Source organism: Sorex fumeus, unplaced genomic scaffold (genome assembly GCF_029834395.1).
Source record: "Sorex fumeus unplaced genomic scaffold, SorFum_2.1 ptg000013l, whole genome shotgun sequence".
Lineage (NCBI taxonomy): Eukaryota > Metazoa > Chordata > Mammalia > Eulipotyphla > Soricidae > Sorex > Sorex fumeus.
This window is the reverse complement of record NW_026606070.1, coordinates 17,762,821-17,785,520: the sequence shown is the minus strand read 5'-3', so window position 1 is coordinate 17,785,520 and position 22,700 is coordinate 17,762,821. Positions and strand designations below refer to the sequence as shown.

The following is a 22,700-nucleotide window of genomic DNA, read 5'->3' as shown; positions in this document are numbered from 1 at the left end:
GCAAAAAAACCCTATGTAAATGGCAATATTTGATGGCAAGTGCAAGATTCTCAAATGAAGAGGACTTTATTATGTGTGTGTGGTGGGTTGTGGGGCAAATGGCATGCCCAGGAATGCTCAGGGCTTATCCTAGCTCTGTGCTCATAGACCCCTTCTGGTGGTGCTCAGAGGACCATTTGGGGTTCTGGGGATCTGGAAGGACACAGGCAAGGCCATCACGCTACCCGCTTAATTGGCCCTGAAGATTCTTTCTAAATATTAGAGTGACAGTGGGCTGGAGTGATAGCACAGTGGGGGCAGGGCGTTTTCCTTGCACGCAACCAACCTGGCTGATTCAGGTTCGATTCTCCTGCCCCTCTCAAAGAGCCTGGCAAGCTACCGAGAGTATCTTGCTTGCGCGGCAAAGCCTGGCAAGCTCCCCATTCGATATGCCAAACACAGTAACAATTGTCACAATGTAGATTTTACTGGGCCCACTCGAGCAAATCGGTGAACAACGGGAGGACAGTAACAGTGACAGAGTGACAGCAAATAAACTTTTGTTTTGGTGACAAATTATGTTGGGGCACACATGCATGTTTTTCAATTACAATCTTCCTTTTAACTAAATTACTGGGAAGTAAAATAAACTCAAAAACAAACAGATTTACCTCAGGCAGAGGCTTGGCAGGTTTGCAGTGCAGTCCTCCAACAAACTCAAAATTTGGTAAGATTGGGTGAGGAAACTGAAAGTCCCAATAGGTTCTAATGAGCCAGATTTCAGCTTTCTGCATCATTTCATGTAATGTGGTGGGTTTTCCTGAAAACAACAACAACAACAACAACAAAAACCACAACAAGAAACTGAAGTGTTTTTTGGTATGCAGAATATAAATTTTCAGAAAATTTTCTGAAAAGGTCTTTGTATGATGTTGTAGAACATATAAAGCTACCTTGGCTTGATAATGCAAATGGAATACTTTTCATGTCTCAATCTATATGAGAATCATGTCTCAATCTATATGAGAAACATACACCTGTGAAACAACTATATTATATACACATATATAGATGCTATAGGAATATGGCTCATTTATTTTAAAGTATAAAATATTTTTGAACTATTACATAGATATTTTAGAAATAGATATGACTATTAAAAATTGTTGGTGTTTTGGGCCGCACTTGGCATGCTTAGGAGTTACTCCTGGTTCGACACTCAGGAATTGCTCCTGGTCAGTTCAGGGGACCATAAGAAAAGCCAAGGATCAAACCAAGTTCAACTGCATGCAAGGCAAATGCCCTACCTGCAGTACTCCGACCCCACAGATACAGGTATTATTAGATAATGTATGACTCTGCATATATAAAGCAGCAAAAAACAGGGCTCAATATGCCATGCTAACTGCTCCATAGAAGTTAATGCTTTAAACCTGGAGAATAAATCTGAGAGAATGATCCTCCATATTATGTAGGAAGCTATTATGCTTATTTGGGGGAATGAGAATTTACACAAATTCACTTTTCATTTTCATTCCTTTTTGATTCTAAATAAAATGGTTTTAAATTTTGGTATGTTGTTTTTCTTGAGAACCATGTATTTTCTACTCAATACTGCTGTGGGTCTCAAATTTCCATATAAAGTAAAGCCTATTGCTAGCTCATAAATAATAACAGAAATTCAAGTGCTTCAAGATGCATTTTAGTCATTCCCTTGGTGATATGACTGCCTGGACTTCCCAGTACCATTATGGGTCACAGCACTGTAAAGTTCATCCTAAAGTTTTAGTTATTCCATAAAAATTGTGATACTAAAGAGCATTTTAAATATTTTTGGCTTTTTGGGGCACACCTGGCGATACTCAGGGGTTGCTTCTGACTCTGCACTCAGGAATTACTCCTGGTGTTGCTTGGGAGACTGCATGGAATGCCAGGGATCAAACCTGGGTAGGCCCTGTGCAAGGCAAATGCCCTACCACTGTACTATTACTCTGGTTCTGAAGGAAGCTTTTTTTTTATTACCTTTTATAGTCTCATTTATAAAGACTAAATTATTTAGACTTTATATTCATAAAAATTCACATTCCAATGGAAACATTACTTACCAAGCACTTCACTATAAAACTGATTCCACTTCTTTGTATCAAAACCTTGGTACCAAAAGTCAAAATAAAGTACATACATCATATTTTTCACCCTTTCCAAGAACGTCATTTGGTCACTTAATTCTGACAAAGCAACAGGTACATAAGATGGTGGGAGGGGAAGTCCTCCTATATGCTTCTCATATTTTTGACCAGGAGTGAAGCGGAGACTGTAAACAAAAGGTACTTTAAGTAACTCAGCCAGCAGCTCTCCACATGGTCCAGCCGCATCTGAAAGAACAAGATCAAACCTTGATTCCTGTAGTTTTGTCATCAATGTTCTGTTCAAAACTGCATCTTTGCAAAGCTTTATAACACCATCAGAATAGTCCCAAAGGACATCTTGCATTTTTGATAAATATGTCCAAATTGTGTCTTTTGGTTTATATGTCCATAAATTTGCAAATTTTTTGTAAATAACTTCTAAGTCATCCTTAGATAAAGATGTTGGGTAGATCTCAAATTTAATAGCAGATGATTTGGTGGGATAAACAGAAATAGAAGCGGAAGATGTCAGAACAGTGACTTCATGGCCTCTCTGGATGAGTTCTTCGAGGATTGTCTTTATGTTGATCCAATGGCTGTATTCCATGGACCACACCAACACCTTTCCACAACTCACACAACTAAAGTAACAACCCAGCTTTAGTAGCAGAAAAACTGAAACCCATTTTATTGACATCCTGGCAGGATGTAATTTGATTTTGAATCTACTACTGTTTTCTGCTATCATACCTCTTATTTATATGTAAAGGGAAACAAATACGGAAAGAAAAATATAACTCCCATACCTAAAGCAAATAAATCATATGATCAGTCAACATACCACAAGTCAGTAAAAAACTCCAGAGGTAGAAGAACTTGTTTATAAGCAAATATATTTGGTCAGTGTTTGAAGATTACAAATGCTTTCATCAACTTATAAGCTGATGAACTTCCATAAGCAAACCACCTATATTTTAGAAATATGTCAAGAGTAGTAGAGATGAGATGAAACATTATGTGCTGTTCTTTGACAGAGGAAGTAAGGCAAAAACTATTGTACAGAACAATGGCAATGTCTTGAAAATGCTGAGTCAAGAACTTGGTTCACATTGTTTTTTAAAAACACTAATAATTCATTTTCTTCTTCTTATAATAATAGTATACAATTCTCATACATCAAATTGCTTATTATAAAATGTAGAATTTAGAGGCTTTTACTGTATTAAGGAAGTGTGTAACAACCATGATTACCAATGTAAGATCATTTTCTTCATACTCAAAGTAAGCCTTTACACTTTTAATGGAACACTTTAATACTTATTTATTATAATCTTTAGTCAACAGTTAATAAAATATTATTCCTTATAGTTTTGACCAATTTTTGACGTCTTGAAAATTGAATCATGCTCAATGCTGTCTCCTGTTATTGAGAACTTTGATGTCTCATATTTTCTACCTCTGTTACTCATTTATTGCAAAAATTTGCATTACAAAAATCTATTTATATGTTTCAGAGATAAAATAATATCATGTTATATCCACCTGCAAAGTGCCAATATCTCTACAACACAGTCCATGAAACAATTCAATTTTTCCTTTTTTCCCCTTGAGAACTTCAGTTATTATCAGAAAGTAGTTCATAATATTAAAAATATGTGTGGTTATATATTTATAACAGTGTTTAAAGTGGTCTAGAATAACATCCATGAGAAAGATGCACAACTTAATTATCATTCTAAAATACCTGACATGCTTAGTCAGGTTCTACTATCTAAACTGTGTCTGATCACAAAATTAGCTATGCCCAGAGATCCCTGTAACACTTCATTTTGCTACTAAATTCCTAAAAATAGATTAGACACCTGCGCCCCTTTCCCAGAGTATCCTTTGCCAGAATATCTTGGATATTCTATACTTCTTGTTGTCACTCAGATTCCTAGAGTTGACTAAACTGTTTCATCCCAAGATATGCTCAAAATGTTTTGTATACATCTCATTATTCTCATGTTTGGTTCAGAACATTTTATAAACTACTCACTCCCTTTCCAGAACTGGCTATAGATATCCTGCTCACCATTTCCTGAATTAACTAATCCATAGAAAGCAGAAAGTTCCCACTTAAGCAGTTTAGAGACATACAATAAAAAGCATTTCAGAAAAATGTTGAAACCACTTATTCTGGAGACCTGCAGTGTGTCAGCTTGAAACATATGCTTTTTCTCTTGAAGAAACTTACTTTGTTCATGTATATCCAACTCACTTTCCTGGTAGATTATTTCACCTACTCAACCACTTGAAGAAGGTTCCGGGTTTGAGTTCTACCTTAATTTTGGTGTCCAAACAAGGGGGTTTAAACAAGCAGCTCTCTCCTTTCTACTGCCTTTTTCTTGCTTCCTTTTCAGGATAGAAGAATCTCACTGGATCAGCTTAAGAACAGAAGTCTCTATCAGGGTAGCATTCTGAAGCTTGTCTGATTTGTGAATTTCTCCTTTGGCTGACATACCAGAAGAGTTAGAGACTGTTTCTATTCCACCTCTGTACAGAGAAGAATTCACTAGGATGAGGGGATTCCTGATTGGATCTCTGATGGAATCATGAATTGGCATACCTGATCAGTTGACAGGTCTCTCCCTATAGCCCCATAGTGCTAGGGATCCTTTTCCTCACTCCTTGATGCTTCTCTAACTCAGCCACAACTTGATATCATTGTTTTTCTTTTTCCTTCCCTCAGCTCTATGAACACTTGAGAAAAACATTTGACAAGTCTACAAATCAGTCAGGTTACAGATTGTTCCCTCTGCCATTTTCGGTTGCTGAAGATGAAATTGTCTCTTCCCTTTTCTTCTCTGTACTCTATCTTTTTTTTTTGAGCTCCCATATAGTTTCCTGATTAGTAGGCAGCACTTCATTTTTCACAGATAAATCAATGAGTCACCTCTGCCCCATATGCCTTATTTTATTTGAGAAAGTCATAAGACTGGTCACCTGGGAAGTAATTAGAACAAGTCTAGCAGGTTAATCCTCAAAGTAGTGACATGTGACATAAAGTAGGTTAGATGCCACTTCGACTTACTTGGGATCATACTTGGGCTCTATGTAAGGGACGGATGCCTTAGGCCAGACCACCAAAGATAGGCAAAGCTGTTTCTCTTTTATCCATTCCCAGGACCTCACCTTAGGCTTTTATCCGTTCCCAGGACCTCACCTTAGGCTGCATTCTGACAAACTAGTATGAATTCAGTTCACAAACTAAAGAATAAAGTAATTAATATTACATGAATGAGGTTTGTCCATCTCATAACCATCCAGATCAGGAATCCCAGCTGCTCTACAGGACATTGGCCATATGGTTTCATGATAATGATTACTCTCTTCCAGTTAGATCTTTATTGCCAGAAACTAGAGATGTAGACCAAAATTCCAAAATCCAAGCTTTTTTGACTTTCTCCCAAGATAGCTTCATTTATAAATCCTGATGAATATGCCATGGCCACATTTTTAGGCCCGTCTCCTGTAGATTGTCGAAGATATTTTGTTTCCATCCCTTTCACAGTAGTAGCTCATAAAATCAGGTACCTTGGAATCAGCTTAACCAAAGAGGTGAAGGACATATACAAGGAAAATTACAAAACACAACTTCAAGAAATAAAGAGGACACTAGGAAATGGAGACACATCCCCTGATCATGAATAGGGAGGATTAACATGATGAAAATGGCAATACTCCCCAAAGCACTATACAGATTTAATGTGGTCCCTATCAGGATACTCATAACATTCTTCAGAGTAATAGACAAAACACTCCTGAAATTCATATAGAACAATAAACCCCCACGAAGAGCTAAAGCAATCCTTGGGAAAAAGAAGATGGGTGGTATCACCTTCCCCAACATCCCCAATTGTAATACAAACCAGAAATAATTAAAACAGCATGATATTGAGCTAGAAACAGACCCACAGACCAATGGAATACACTTGAATATTCTGTCATAGACTCTCAAATATATGACCACTTAATCTTTGACAAAGGAGCAAGAAATGTGAAGTGGGACAAGGAAAGCCTCTTCAACAAGTGGTGCTAGGAAAACTGGATAGCTACCTGCAAAAAATGAACTCTGTTCTCTGTCAATGCCAGGCACAAAAGTCAGATCAAAGTGGATTAAAGGCTTCAACATCAGACATGAATTCATAATTCAGACATGGAGGAAAATGTAGGCAGAACCTTCCATGATGTTAAAGCTAAAAGCATCTTTAGGGATGAAACACCAGTGACGAAACAAATAGAAACAAACAAACAAATGCGACTACATCAAACTAAGAAGCTTCTGCACTTCAAAAGAAACAGTGACTAAAATAGAGAGAGAGCCCATGGAATCAGAAAACATATTTACTCAATACCCATCTATGAAGGAATTAATATCCAGGATATACAATATTACTAGTAGAATTGTAGAAGAAAAAACCTCCCACTCTGTCAAAATATAAGAAGTGAACAGAAGCTTCCTCAAAAAAAAATACAAATGGTCAAAAGGCACATGAAAAAAATGCCCCACATCACTAATCATCAGGAAGATTCAAATCAAAACAAAAATTAAATATCATCTCACACCACAGAGACTGGTACATATTCAAAAGAACAAAAGCAACCAGTGCTGGAGTGGATGTGTGTGAAAAGGGACGCTCTTTCACTGTTGATGGGAATGCTGACTGGTCCAGCTTTTCTGGAAAACAATATGGACAGTCCTTCAAAAACTAGTAATTGAGCTTCCATATGACCCTGCATTACCACTTCTGGGAATATATCCCGAGAGTGCAAAAAAGCACAGTAGAAATGACATCTGTACCTATATGTTCTTTACAGCACTGTTGCTAATAGCCAAAATCTGGAAACAACCTGAGTGTCTGAGAACTGGATAAAGAAACTTTGGTACATCTACAAAGTGGAATACTATGCAGCTTTTAGGGGAGATGAAGTCATGAAATTTGCTTATAAGTGGATAGAAATGGAGAATAACATGCTAAGTGAAGTGAGTCAGAAAGAGAGGAACAGACATAGAAGGACTGCACTCTTTTGTGGAGTATAAAATAACATAAGGTGAGACTGACACCCAAGGACAGTAGACACAAGGGACAGGAAGATTGCTCCATAGTTGGAAGCCTGTTTCATGAGCAGTGGGAGAAGGCAGCTGGAATAGAGAAGGGATAACAACGAAAATGATGGTTGGAGGGATCAGTTGGGATGGGAGATGTGTTCTGAAAGTAGATAAAGGACCAAATATCATAACCTCTCAGGAACTGTGTTGCAAACCATAATGCCCAAAAGTAGAGACAAAGTGTGGGGGGAAATTGTCTGCCTCACCCCCAAGCACTTCTCTCTCTGTCTTTGTCTCTGTCTCTGTCTCTCTCTTTCTCTCTCCTTCACTACCTCTTCCCTCTCCCTTCCCCCCACCCTGTCTCTCTCTCTCACTCAAATCTGGGCATTGTGGTTTGCAATACAGATACTGAAAGGTTGTCATATATATCCCTTTACCTACTTTTAACACTCAGTTCATGTCCATTGCTATCAATTCCAACTATTATTGTCATACAGGTCCCTTCTCTTCCCTGCCCTTCATCCAACATACACTTGTGGGAGATTCTAACCATTGACCAGTCCTCCTAGTCCTTGTTTTTCCTAGCTTTGGAAATTAGTCTTCTACTACATATTTTTATATACCATAAATTAATGCAGTCATTCTATATCTGTCCCTTATCTTCTGACTCATTTCATTCAACATGATACTCCCCATGTCCATCCATTTATAAGCAAATTTCATGACTTCATTATTCCTAACTGCTGTGTATTATTCCACTGTGTAGATGTACCATAGTTTCTTTACCCAGTCATCTGTTCTCAGACACTCAGGTTGTTTCCAGATTATAGCTGTTGTGAATAATATTGCAATAAACACAGGAGTGCAGGTGGAGTTTCTGCTGTATTTTTGGACCCCCAGGGTATATTCCCAGAAGTGGTATTGCTAGATCAAATGGGAGCTCAGTTTCTAGTTTTTTGTGGAATGTACATTGTTTTCCAAAGGGGCTGGATCAGTTTATTAAGTTCTGGGATGTTGCTAAAGCACCTTCTTCTCTAACTGAAGGTATGAGGCAATATACCAAATTAGACCTTGATAGAAAGAAATACCAACTATTCTAGCAATTCACTTCACAAGTAAACACTTGCCAGACAATGGTTACAAATCCTAGAAGAGGAAACAAAAACACCTTTCCCTATCTTATTGGACACTTCTTTCAAGGTGCTCATTAACAGAGAAGAAACAGCTAGTAAGGAAAAAGAAAAGTAGGAAAAGAAAAGACAACAACAACAAAAAGGGAAGGAGTTAGGCACTGGGATCAATTTATGGCAGTAGTGGTTGTATCTTGTCCCCTTCAGACACCGGCCCAAAGGAGCCAGCACCATCAGTTTGTCACCAGGGCAGGTGAGGCCTATGTGCTTCCATTATCACCAATCTACACACTTTCAAAAGGATTGCTCATACTGTCAGGTGCTTGTCTCAGGTACAAACAAACAGGGATTTGGAAAGGGGACATCTCCCTTGCTAGCAACGGTTTGGTAACATTGTTCAACTCTACCCCATGTTTAATTAACCACCTGCATTCTGGCAACAAGTAGGAGCTAAAGTTCACTTTTACTGGGTCACAGAAGGACACTTTTGATTTCCATTCTGAAAGAGAAAGAACACAGACATTGGGCAGGTTCCTGTTTGCTACAATGGAAACATGCCATAAGTCACAAGAGCCAATATAAATTTATTGTTCAAAACCAGGGCCACATTTTTCTGGCCTTATTTAACTCTCATAGAAAATCTCCCACTCTCAGTTATTTATAGGGATTGAGGGAAAATTCTAGCATCTGCCTGTTGGGCAGGCTTAACTGGTGGTGGGAAGATTCGAAATAATGGTGGTGAGAAGGTGTAATGGTGGTAGAATTGGTATTTAAATATTGAATGTAATTCATTATTGTGAACAACTTTCTGAAAATTAAGTAGCACTGTCCTCCCATTGTTTATTGACTTGCTTGAGTGGGCACCAGTAACTTCTCCTTTGTGAGAATTGATGTTACTGCTTTTGGCATATCGAATATGCCACAGGGAGCTTGCTAGACTCTGCTGTGCAGGCACGATACTCTTGGTAGCTTGCCGGGCTCTTTCAGAGGGATGGAAGAATTGAAACTGGGTCGACCTCCTATAAGGAAAACGCCCTACCCAAAAACAAAGGCATTGAGGGGAACTCCCATATAGGACAATTCAGCTCACTATTTCCTTGTACATTAATTAAATATTTAAATATTTTCATATTCTTTTCTGATCTTGTGACACTCTCTACTCTTCCTTCAGAAGATGCACTACAATACAACTATGATCTAACCTAACACAGTTCACAAAGCTCCCAAGTATGTTAGGAGTTCCTCTTCAAGTCTGAAACATTTATGTTTCAGGAAAAGATTTTTTTGCCACCTCTCCTCATATACCACTAAAAGGATCACCAAGATCCCCCAGTAAACTGTAACACCCCTTTTAACTAGAAACAGGAGTGAGAGATACTATAGCGGCTATACTCTCAACTGGGGTGTGATTCCCAGCACCACATGGTCCTCTGAGCATTGCTGGGTGCAAGCCTGGAGTCACCCCCTGAGACCAAGGAGGGCTCCAACATCACTTGAATGACCCAGATATCTCTGAAACCACAGTCCCCAGTAGTTTCACATTCTTGATGTCCTTTGTACTGAACCACTGTTCTCGTTGGCCAAGAATTGTCTGTTGGGCCCCTGTATCTTCTGTGCACCAGTCTGGAAGCCAACTAATTTTCACCCCTTAAGATAAATAAATCAAAGCAAATTAAGAAATATTGAAGATCGACATTTTCTTACCTCCAAACTCCATTGGCCTTCTAATTCCCTCTGTATTTCTCCTATCCTGACTGGATTCTATTGACTACTGTAGGATTTATGAATAATTAATAACTTGGTGGTACCAAAGACTGTATGGTACCCAACCCACATACTTTCTTAGACCAAGTTCTTCCAACCGTTCTCTGAATTTTCAGCCTCATACCTAAAAGAGGTTTTCTTCTCCATCCCCCTATACTTTGATTTGGAGTCTTTAGATCTATTTGCTTTTGAATGGGAAGTTAACACAGTTAACCTGGACAGTGCTTCCTCTAGGAATTCAAGACTGAGCCCATCAACTTGGCCACGTCCTGGGAAAGGTTTTCTTCTCTTTACAGTTGAAAAACGCAGCACCTTTTCAATAGGTGGATCACCTGTCAATTGCAGCCATTCCAAAGTATGGTTGGACCAAAATGCTGTAAAATTTTTCCGACCTTTACCACTGTGGTTATGAGGCTTTTCAAGAGAATAGTAAAAATTCCTATTTAAGAGTAAAAATTTTAGGTCACATTCTTACTGTCAAATCTAGAAGCCTCTCCAATAAAAGAAACTGAACTCATCTTTAATAAGGCAGCTGCTGCAACCTGACAATAATTTAGATCTTTCATGGGCATCACGTGATACTATGTACTTGGATATCTCAATTTACATTGATAGCCTGAGCTCTTTGGGGAGGGGAGAAACTTTCTACATTGGTCCTCAAATATGACCTTTCCTTTGACATTAAAGGGTTCTTTGACTTCTGCTCATGCTTTAGTTTTGACTAATCAGAACAATCCTGTATCCTTACATCGGCATGAGGGAGAATGGGTCTTTTTGGGAGTTCCCATTCAAACACAGGGAACCTTATAGACCTATCTTTCATAGGTCTATAACAGGGCTATAAAATAATCTGGTGGCCTGCTTTCCTGAGCAACCCTCCTATCTACAAGCCCTGGATATAGTTGTTTCTGGTAAATGAAGCTCAAATATTGACTCTTGGGCAACGTCTGACAAACCATTATTAATAGTATGTCACATAAGTAACTTCACTCCAGAGCTTTGGACTTGGTATCCCTGGACTCTGTTCTCATTGTTTAGCCATGCCCAACCTTTAACCCAACTCTCTCTCTTTTTCAAATTTTTATTAGTGAAACACCATGATGTACATTAGTAGACTTACACATTTTTGTGCTTGGGTTTCAGTTATACAATGATCAAGTACCCATCCCTCCACTAGTGCCCATTCTCCACCATCAACGATCCCAGTATCCCTCCCACTCCCTCATCCTCCCCATCCCACCCCGTCTCTGTGGCAGGGCATTCCCCTTTGTTTTCTCTCTCCTTTTGGGTGCTGTGCTCTACATTATTAGTCATCAGGGAGATGCAGATCAAAACAACAATGAGATACATCTCACACCACAGAGACTGGCCCACATCCTAAAGAACAAAAGCAACTGGTGTTGGTGTGGATTTGGGGAGAAAGGGACCCTCCTTCACTGCTGGTGGGAATGCTGACTGGTTCAGTCCTTTTGGAAAACAGTATGGACAATTCTCAAAATATTAGAAGTTGAGCTCCCATTTGACCCAGCAATACCACTCCTGGGAATGTATCGCAGAGAGGCAAAAAAGCACAGTTGAAGTGACACCTGCACTTGTTTGTTCATTGCAGCACTGTTTACAATAGCCAGAATCTGGAAAAAACCTGAGTGCCCGAGAACAGATGACTGGTTAACCTAACTCTCTTACTCCCTGAAGCAACACAAAAGTCAATAGTCTTCATTCTCCATTCTGAGCAGAGAAATCTAGAGTAGCAAATCAGCTAACAGTAGCTGCTTCAGAGTAAAATAAGCCCAAAAGGTAAAAGGCAAAGATACTGCTTCAGCCATGGATACTGCTTCATGACTCTTCAGAGTGGAGACAAAAAAGACTCAATTAAAATTTTCTTCTTTTTGCATATGATAGCACAGCAGATAGAACGTTTGCCTTGCACACGGACGACCCAGGTTTGATTCTTCCATTCCTCACGGAGAGCCCAGCAAGCTACTGAAAGTATCCCGCCCCCATGGTAAAACCTGACAAGCTACCTGTTGTGTATTCAATATGACAAAAACAGTAACAAGTCTCACAATGGAGATGTTACTGGGCCCGCTCAAGCAAATTGATGAACATCAGGAGGACAGTACTACAGTGTTACAGTGCTTGCATATGTTTTCTATGCAAATGCTCTGTCTTTAGTTGATTTGCTTAAACAATTTTTTAAATTAAAAAAAATTTTATTAGTGAAACACCATGAGGTACAGTTGTAGATTTACTATTTTTTGTGCTTGGGTTTCGATTATACGATGATCAGATACCCATCCCTCCACCAGTGCCCATTTTCCACCACCATGGATAATATCCCCCCCACCCCATCACCCCATCCCCCCCTGCCTCTGTGGCAGGGCAATCCCCTGTGTTCTCTCTCTCCTTTTGGGTGTTGTGGTCTGCAAAAGAGGCATTGAGTGGCAAACATGTTCAGTCCATAGTCTACTTTCGACATGCATCTCCCCTCCTGGGAGGATCCTCCAAACACCCTTTATTTGGTGCTCCCTTCTTTATCTGAACTGCCCTTTCCCCTAGAATACCCGGCTGGCCTCTAAGTTATGGAGTAATCCTCTTGGTGCTGATCTCAGCTATTGGGTATTAATCTCATATTTTGTTACTTTATATCCCCCAGATGAATGTAATCTTTCTATTTCTATCCCTCTCTTTCTGACTCATTTCGCTTAGCATGATACTTTCCATGTCGTACCACTTGTATGTAAATTTCATGACTTCATCTTTTCTAACAGCTACATAGTACTCCATTGTGTAGATGTACCAAAGTTTCTTTAACCAGTCATCTGTTCTTGGGCATTCAGGTTTCTTCCAGTTTCTGGCTATTGCAAAGAGTATTGCAATGAACAAACAAGTGCAGATGTCACTTCTACTATACATTTTTGCCTCTCTGGGTTATATTCCCAGGAGTGGTATTGCTGGGTCAAACGGGAGCTCAATTTCTAATTTTTTGATAATCGTCCATACTGTTTTCCAGAAGGGCTGAACCAGTCAACATTCCCACCAACAGTGAAGGAGTGTCCCTTTCTCGCCACATCCGCGCCAGCATCGGTTACTTTTGTTCTTTTGAATGTGGGCCAGTCTCTGAGGTGTGAGATGGTATCTCATTGTGGTTTTGATCTGCATCTCCCTAATGATTAATGATGTAGAGCATTTTCTCATGTGCTTTTTTGCCATTCGGACTTCTTCTTTGAGAAAGTTTCTGTTCATTTCATTGCCCCATTTTTGGATGGGGTTGGATGTTTTCTTCTTGTGGATTTTAACCAGTATTTTGTATATCCTGGATATCAACCCCTTGTCAGATGTGTATTTGGCGAATATCCTTTCCCGTTCTGTAGACTGTCTTTGTATTTTGGTCACTGTTTCTTTGGAGGTGCAGAAGCTTCTTAGTTTAAGATAGTCCCATTTATCTATCTCTGTTTTCACTTGCTCGGCCAGTGGCGTGGCATCTTTGAAGATACCATTAGCTTCAATGTCATGGAGGGTTTTGCCAAGTTTGTCTTCAATGTACCTTATGGTTTCTGGTCTGATGTTGAGGTCTTTAATCCATTTTGATCTTACTTTTGTACATGGTGTTAGGCAGAGTTCTGAGCCCATTTTTTTGCATGTAGCCATCCAGTGATGCCAGCACAATTTGTTAAAGAGGCTTTCCTTATTCCACTTCACATTACTTGCACTTTTATCAAAGATTAGATGATCATATGATTGAGGGGAGATGTCAGTGTATTCAACCCTGTTCCATTGGTCTGCAGTTCTGCCTTTGTTCCAGTACCATGGTGTTTTAATTATTACTGCTTTGTCGTACAGTTTGATGTTCGGGAGGTTGATTCCTCCCTTTTTCTTTTTCCCAAGAATTGCTTTAGCTATTCGTGGGGGCTTATTGTTCCATATAAATTTCAGGAGTGTTTGCTCCATTTCTTTGAAGAATGTCATGGGTATTCTTATAGGGATTGCATTGAATTTATACAATGCTTTCGGTAGGATTGCCATTTCGACAATGTTAAGTCTCCCGACCCATGAGCAGGAGATATCTTTCCATTTCCTCATGTCCTCTTTTATTTCCTGAAGTAGCGTTTTGTAGTTTTCTTTGTGCAGGTCCTTTACTTCCTTAGTTAAGCTGATTCCTAGGTACTTGATTTTCTGGGGCACAATTGTGAATGGGATTGTTTTTTTCATGTTGCTTTCTTCTCTCTCACTGTTTGCGTATAGGAAAGCCATGGACTTTTGGGTATTGATTTTATAGCCTGCAACTTTACTATACGAGTCTATTGTTTCTAGGAGTTTTTTGGTGGAGGTTATTGGATTCTCTAAGTATAGTATCATATCATCTGCGAATAGTGAGAGATTGATTTCTTCCTTTCCTACCTGAATGCCCTTACTATCTTTTTTCTTGCCTAATCGCTATTGCAAGTACTTCCAGTACTATATTGAACAGCAGTGTATATAGTGGGCATCCTTGTCTCATCCCTGATCTTAGAGGGAAGGCTCTCAGTTTTTTCCAATTGAAGATGATGCTTGCTGTAGGCTTGTGGTAGATGGCTTTAATTATGTTGAGGAAGGTCCCCTCTATATCCATTTTGTCTAGGGTTTTCACCATAAAGGGATGCTGGATCTTGTGAAATGCTTTCTATGCATCTATTGATGTAATCATATGCTTTTTATCTTTTCTTTTGTTGATATGATGGATTATGTTGATTGTTTTCCGAATGTTAAACCATCCTTGCATCCCTGGGAAGAATCCTACTTGGTCATGGTGTATGATCTTTTTGATGAGTAGTTGGATTCTATTTGCTAGTAGTTGGTTGAGGATCTTTGCATCTGTGTTCATCAGGGATATCGGTTTGTAATTCTCTTTCTTTGTGGTATCTCTGTCTGCTTTTGGTATCAGTGTGATATTTGTTTCATAGAAACTGTTCGGAAGTGTTTTTGATATTTCAATTTCGTGGAAAAGCTTAAAGAGAATTGGGAGTAAGTCCTCTTTAAAGATTTGGAAGAATTCACTAGTGAATTCATCCGGGCCAGGACTTTTGTGCTTGGGGAGATTTTTTATTACCATTTCAATTTCCTTGATGGTGATAGGTCTGTTCAGGTATTCCGGTCTTCTTGGTTCAGCCTTGGGAGTCTGTAGGAGTGTAGGAATTTATCCATTTCCTCGAGGTTTTGATGTTCCGTGGCATAAAGCTTCTCAAAGTACTCCCTGAGGATCCTTTGAATTTCTGTAGTTTCTGTTGTAATGACCCCCTTTTCGTTTCTGATTCGGTTTATTAGGGTTTTCTCTCTCCCTTTCTTTGTGAGTTTTGCTAGAGGCTTATAGATCTTGTTAATTTTCTCGAAGAACCAGCTTTTGGTTTCATTGATCTTTCGGATTGTTTTTTGGGTTTCCATCTCGTTAATCTCTGCTTTGAGTTTTATTATTTCCTTTCTCCTGTTCGGGTTGTGCTCCTTTTTTTGGTCCTTCTCCAAGCTCTTAAGCTGTGAGGTTAGGTTACTTATGTGTGCTCACTCCTCCTTCCTGAGGATTGCTTGTAGAGCTATAAACTTTCCTCTTAACACAGCTTTTGCTGTGTCCCATAAGTTTTGGTAACTCGTGTTCTCATTTTCATTTGTTTCTAGGTATCTTTTGATTTTCTCATTGATTTCCTGTCTAATTCCCTCGTTGTTCAATAGCGCACTGTTTAATTTCCAGGTGTTTGATTTAGTTTTCTGTTTTTGTGTGTGATTTACTTCTAATTTCAGCGCATTATGGTCCCAGAAGATTGTTGATACAATCTCTATCTTCTTAATTTTATGGAGGCATGTTTTGTGGCCCAGCATGTGGTCTATCTTGGAGAATGTTCCATGTATGCTTGAGAAGAATGTGTATTCAGCTTTCTTTTTTGATGAAGTGTCCTGTATATATCTACTAACACCCTTTCTTCCATTGTTTCCCCTAGATGAAGTATGTCCTTGCTAAGCTTGAGTCTGGTTGATCTATCAAGAGGTGACAAAGCGGTGTTGAAGTCTCCCACTAGTATTTTGTTGCTATTGATGTCTTTTTCCAAATCTATGAGTAGTTGTTTTAAGTACTTTGCTGGTCTCTCATTAGGTGCATATACATTTATTATTGTAAGTTCTTCCTGTTGTACAGATCTTTTGATCAATAAGAAATGGCCTTCACTGTCTCTTATGATCTTCTTCACTCTGAAATCGATGTGGTCTGATATTAGGATGGCTACCCCAGCTTTTTTATGGGAGCTGTTTGCCTGTAGGATTGTTTTCCAGCCTTTGACTCTGAGTCTGTGTTTGCTTTGACTATTGAGATGTGTTTCTTGCAGGCAGCAGAATGTTGGGTTCAATTTTCTAATCCATCCTGCCACTCTATGTCTTTTAATTGGTGCGTTTAGCCCATTGACATTGAGAGAGATTATTGTTATGGGATTTTGTCCCATTGTTCTGTTGAAATTTGGTGTATTTGAGGGGCCTTTCTTGCCTGAAAGTAGCCCATTTAGTTGTACTTGTAACCATGGTTTTGAGTCTATAAAGTTCCTGAGCTGTTGTTTGTCTGTGACACTGTGTGTTGTTCCTTCTATTATGAATGAGAGTCTCGCTGGGTAAAGTATTTTTGGAGAGGCATTTATTTCACTGAGTTTTTTCACTATGTCCCACCACTGTTTGCGGGCCATGAGGGTTTCATCAGAAAAATCAGCTGTGAATTTTAAGGATGCTCCTTTGTAAGAGATTTCCTTCTTCGATTTTGCTGCTTTCAGAATTTTGTCTCTGTCTAAGGTTTTGGTCATTTTGATCAGAATGTGTCTTGGGGTATTTTTATTCGGATTTCTTCTAGCTGGTATCCTTCGGGCCTCCTGAATGTGGTCACAAGTTTTCTTCAGCTCTGGAATCGTTGTAGCAATTATGTCTTTGACAGTTTCTTCTTCATCAAGGTTTTCTTCCTGTACCTCTGGGACTCCAATAATTCTTATGTTACCCCTCTTGGCCTCATCACGATCTTCTCTTGCCATGTGTTCCCGAATAGTGAGTCTCTTTTCCATTTTCTGCTCTTTTCTGGAGAGTCTCTGAACTTCATCTTTGAGCTCACTGATTCTGTTCTCAGCAGCTCTTACTCTGCTGCTGAGGCCTTCCACTGAGTTTTTCAATTCGTCTACGAGATTTTTCAGGTCTGACATTTCCGATTGCATTTTCCTAATTTCTGCCTTCAAATCCTCTTGTCTTCTATTGACATTGCTTTCCATTGTTTCTTTTAGTTCCCTAAGCATCCTACGTAGCTCCCTTCTGAATTCCTTGTCAGAGAGGTTGTCTAACACTACAGTACTGTTGGTGTCATCTGGGCTAGCCTCGTGAATAAGAAAGTTTGGTGGACTTTTGCGTTGCTTTACCATTGTGACAAGTGTGGTTTAGTCCTTCACGTTCACTGTTACTATTCTTCTTGATATGCAGTGTGAGTTAAGATAGGCTTATGAGTTTTTGGCTACTGTGTTTCTAGTGGCTGAGCTAAACTAGAGAAGTTTCCATCTAATAAGGTAGCTTATGGTTCCTATGGCATATGTAAAAGGTAAAGGTAAAGGCCCTCCCGTTGATCGTCGATTTGTTCGAGCGGGCCCAGTAACGTCTCCATTGGAGACTTTGTTGTTACTGTGTCTGGCATATCGAATACTCTCGGTAGCTTGCCGGGCTCTCCGAGAGGGGCGGAGGAATCGAACTCGGGTCGGCCATGTTGGCCGCTTGTAAGGCGAACGCCCTACCCGCTGTGCTATCGCTCCAGCCTACCGAGAGTATTCGATATGCCAGACACAGTAACAATAAAGTCTCCAATGGAGACGTTACTGGGCCCGCTCGAGCATGGCATATGTAGTGGGAAAATATTTCGCAGCCGCTAATGTGGCCGCGGCTCCGGAAAGAGTCCCTGGAACTGAGCGAGGAGTTGGGAACGTCTCCTGGTTGGAATGAGGAGCCGTTCAGCTTTGTTGCCCAGAGCTGGGCCTCTGTGCCCGTCCTGCGTAGATAAGGGGAGAAAACCGGCTTTCTACGAGATGGATCTAGCTGCGTATGCCCAAAGAGGGTCCCAGACCCTTGGGGGCGGGCTGGTTGGAATTGGAGCCGTTCAGCTTTGTTGCCCAGAGCTGGGCCTCTGTGCCCGTCCCACGCAGATCAGGGGAGAAAACCGGCTTTCTAGGAGATGGATCTCGATTTGCTTAAACAATTTAGCAGGAGTCTAGGCAGGCCCAACTCTGGGACATGAATTCTTGAATGCTTTACTGGCCATTAGTGCCTGCCACACAGCCTGGTTCAAGCAAACACAGCATTTACCAGATACCGGTCCTCTTTGGAGGACCAAGGCAAATAAAAATTCTTCAGAAATAGAATCAAAATGAACCCAAGTTAGTGGGAGGATAACATATTAATAGTCAAGCAGGGACTATCTGGTATAGCATGATCAGATATTTGTTAAAGGTCAATCAACTTGTGACAGCAAATGCCCAGTAGCAGCCCAATCTCTGAGGGAAATCTGCACATTGCGACCATATACAGTCACTGAAGAGTGCACGAAACTAGACCCTTACCACTGTAGCACTGTCATCCTGTTGCTCAGAGATTTGCTCAAGCAGGCGCCAGTAACGTCTCCATTGTGAGACTTATTGTTACTGTTTTTGACATATCGAATATGCCATGGAGAGCTTGCCAGACTCTGCCATGTGGGTGGCATACTCTTGGTAGCTTGCTGGACTCTCTGAGAGGGCTGGAAGAATCGAACTCAGGTTGACCTTGTGCAAGGCAAACGAACTACCTGCTGTGCTATTGCTCCAGCCCTTACCTCACCCTTACCACTACTTACTTATATTACAGCAGAAATGGAAGAAGTGGGGGATTTCCCCTGCATTCAAGCATAATGATGAAAGCTCAGAAAAGACTTCAAGGATGTAAGAGTCTATTGTTCTCCTTTATCTAAAAACCAAATTGACAATTTGGTTAAATTTTCTCACTGTATTGAGAAAAACAACAAATGAGACCATCAAAAAGGAAAGAGACAAAAAATGGTTAGACATAAAGAGTAAATAAAAGAGAATGTATATGTAAATCCTTGATCTTAAATGGAATTGAGGTACTAGTCAAAGTATCTAAATAATTTGATAACCTACACCCCCAAATAAGTTACTTCATTAAAAAAAGGGCAATTGACCAGAAAATATAATTTGTCCAAAGAAAACATACAGATGCTCCCATAACAAATAGAAAAAAATTTAAAATATTCAAACATTTATTATTATGGAAATGTGAATAAGAACTGCAATGACATATCAAACACCTACAAAAAATGACTTATAACACAAAGACTTAAGCAGCGTTGGTGAGGATCAAAGGAAAAATATATACCAGAATATGGCTGAAGGTTATAAAAATTAATTTAGCCTCTGCGGAAAAACTGCATAGTATTTTCTGAAGAAAATAACAATTACATTATAGTCTGCCCCCGCGCCTGGCTGTCCTCGCCAGGGCCCATTGGAGGGGAGTGGGTTGAGCTTTCCTCCCCGCCCCGACCAGGGCTCCGGCAGCCGAAGACCTCCAGGACCAGCCACCACCATGCTGAGACCACTCTCCGCACACATGAAGGTACTGGCAGAGGGACAATTCCACGCGGGTTCCGGGGCCGAGATCTCCCAGCCTACTCGGATTGGAGTCGAGCATCCTCCACCCAGATCCTCCAAATTCCAGTAGGCGGGGGTCACACCCACCACCTGGCCCCCTTGCGCCTTGTAATCCCATCAACGGCCAAAACTCAGAGACTATAAAATCCAGCTCCCGGAACCACGCGGCCGCATTCGCAGCCCCGCGACATCTTATCAGGACATCTTTTTATGACATCTTATTATCTCATTCCTACTTGGACAGACTTGCAGGCTATCGAATGTAGCCTGCCCACAGGGCAGAGTCTGGCAAACTCCCCGTGGCGTACCAAATATGCCAAATACCAGTAACAATGATGGGTCTCATTTTCCTAAAGAGCCTTGAATATAATCTCAGGGTTAGGATGAAAGAGACGTTATTGGGGCCTGCTCGAGGCAATCGACGAATAACAGGATGATGAAATGCAAAAATGAAAATTATAGTCCAACAATACTACTCTGAGGCTCTGAGCATATATCCTAAGTTTAGGGAGACACTAATTTTAAAGTATATTTTCACTCTATTTTGAAATATTCACCTTTCCAAAATATTGATATCTTTAATCAGTTTATACATTATTCATTTTTTTTGCTTCTGTAAATTACCTCTTCATCAGCATCTTTTTAAAATTTTAATTGTTTGCTGTTTAGTTTTCACTTCTTCCTGCCATAAAATGCATATTATGTGCCCTTTGTTGTTATGTGCATCACCAGATTGATTTGAGAAACATTAAATGAGCCTTTTTTTATTTAACAATACTCTACTATTGCACTTTATTCCTTCTAATTTCTTTTCTAATGTACCACATTTATAGTGGAGTTGTATGGAAAAGACCTGCGACAAACTTTATAACTAAACATCATTTTGGCTCAATGCTATTTGTATTATTTTGTACATCCTTCTCTAAATAAGAGGATGAAGAACCTCCGGCTCCGGGCACATCTCTATGATTCCACTGTTCTTCCTGCATTAACATATGCCTCAGAGACCTGGGCCCTACGCAAACAGGATGAGAACGCTATTCAGGTCTCCCAAAGAAGAATAGAAAGAGCTATGCTTGGAATATGCTTGGAATATCACGTTTCACCCAAATGAGAGAAATAATCCGGAGTTCCGACATCCGTCGACGATCAAGAATCAGGGACGCTGTCTCATTTGCCAAGGTGTCAAAAATCAGATGGGCTGGTCACGTAATGAGATTTAAAGACGACCACTGGACTAGAGTTGTTACTGACTGGATTCCACAGGATGTTAAAAGACCGCGTGGCCGCCCACCTACCAGATGGTCAGACTTCTTCATCAAGATCATGAAAGATCGGTTTGAGGCTCTTCATGTTCCCAGAGCGAACAGATGCCATTGGGCTACACTAGCATACGACAGGGACAAATGGAAATGTTACTGGCACCCGCTCGAGCAAATCGACGACTAACGGGAAGTTAAGTGATTTAAGTTAAGTGACTATTTTGTACATTTAAAAAAATGGAATCAATGAATTTCAGTATTTAAGCATATATTTTATTTTCACTTATTGGCTGCTGCTTCTTTTTTCTTTCAAGATCACATATTTCTGACCTCAAATGGAGGTAAATAGTTTGAGAGAAAATTTTGACATGACAACTTAACATGAGAGTAATTTTGTCACCAGGGAAAAGAAACATGCACCCTTTTCTCTCTGAAATAAACCGTAGGGGTCCTGTCTGTGAAAGAGAGCAGCTTGGGAGCTCAAATGCAACTAATGCCTCTTTCCGTCTTCCCTGCTTTAGAAAACACCAGAAAACAATAGAAAACAACAGCACAGGCAGCATTTGGTGATGAGCTACAGGGTAGCCGCCACACAGGACAATAGGAAGCTGATCACATCCAGAGAGTGGTACTGGAACCATGTGAGGTCATGCGCAGCTGGACGCACGTGTTTGTGTCCTTTGTGGCGCATGATGAACTCGATCCAGAAGATGGCCCCGTCCAGAGGCTTCACAGGCTGATCTCGTTGAATTGCCCTAAGTTTCATCACATTCTCCTTATATCTAAAGAAGAGCCCCAAACGACACACTGAAAGACGTGAAATACCCCAGTAAATTGTTTATCCAAATTGTTTACCCATTTAAATGTTATATATGAATCAAAGTAAATCGTTGGCTTACAAATGCAATACTATAGGGGCCTGAGCTATAGTACAGCGGATAGGGCGTTTGTCTTGCACTCTGGGGACCTTGGTTCTATTTCGGGCATCCCATATGGTCCCCAGAACACCACCAGGAGTAATTCCTGAGTGCAGAACCAGAAATAACCCCTGAGCATCGCCAGGTGTGACCCAAAGAAAGCCCCCCAAAAAACAAATGCAACACTATATTTGGGGGATCTTCATTGATAGTTTACTTAAATTGGAATTTTATAGTTAGAAAAAATTTACAAATAAAATGGAATCTAAGATGTAATATCAAGTCTATTCTATTAGAATAGACTGTTTTTGCAGTAGTTGTAAAACTGTTCTCTTACAATCACCTAAAGGATCTTTACACTTGTTCACAGAGCAAATTGTTGCAATAATTGTTACAATTGTTGCAATTGACCTCTAAGTCAATGGGGCTAAAATGCAAGATTTTCATAAATGTTTGAGAAAAACAGTTCACTTATTATGGGTTTAGTCATGTTAGCAATTTCTTAATTAATCTCCAAAACTAAGACGTACAATTGAGAAAATTACCCATCTATAGATATTCTCTATTAAAATGTAGTGATACACACGAAGGATTATTGATGACTGTCTTCAGTGCATTGAGCAAATCTGAGCATGATACGGTTTCAAAGTTCACCCTGGCAGCTGCGCCCTTGGCCTGCATGTGAGCGATGTTATCTGGCTGATCCGCAAACAGAGGAATGCCTACCATAGGGACCCCGTGGCAAATTGC

General features: G+C 40.0%; 1 protein-coding gene across 4 annotated transcripts in view; it reads right to left on the bottom strand.

The window, feature by feature from the left end:
- The window catches only part of LOC130020616 (UDP-glucuronosyltransferase 2B31-like), a 75,215-nt gene that overhangs the window by 17,726 nt on the left and 34,789 nt on the right, over nt 1-22,700 (bottom strand). Inside the window, exons 1-3 of one of the 4 annotated variants that reach the window (XM_056111213.1) lie at nt 2,494-2,805; nt 2,085-2,142; nt 651-799 (exon numbers count right to left, since the gene is read on the bottom strand). In XM_056111213.1, coding sequence (XP_055967188.1) covers nt 651-799; nt 2,085-2,142; nt 2,494-2,805 — 519 coding nt within the window. Of the gene's footprint in view, nt 1-650; nt 801-2,084; nt 2,806-22,700 lie in introns of those variants that run through there. The other 3 variants (XM_056111212.1, XM_056111210.1, XM_056111211.1) reach the window with 3 other exon arrangements.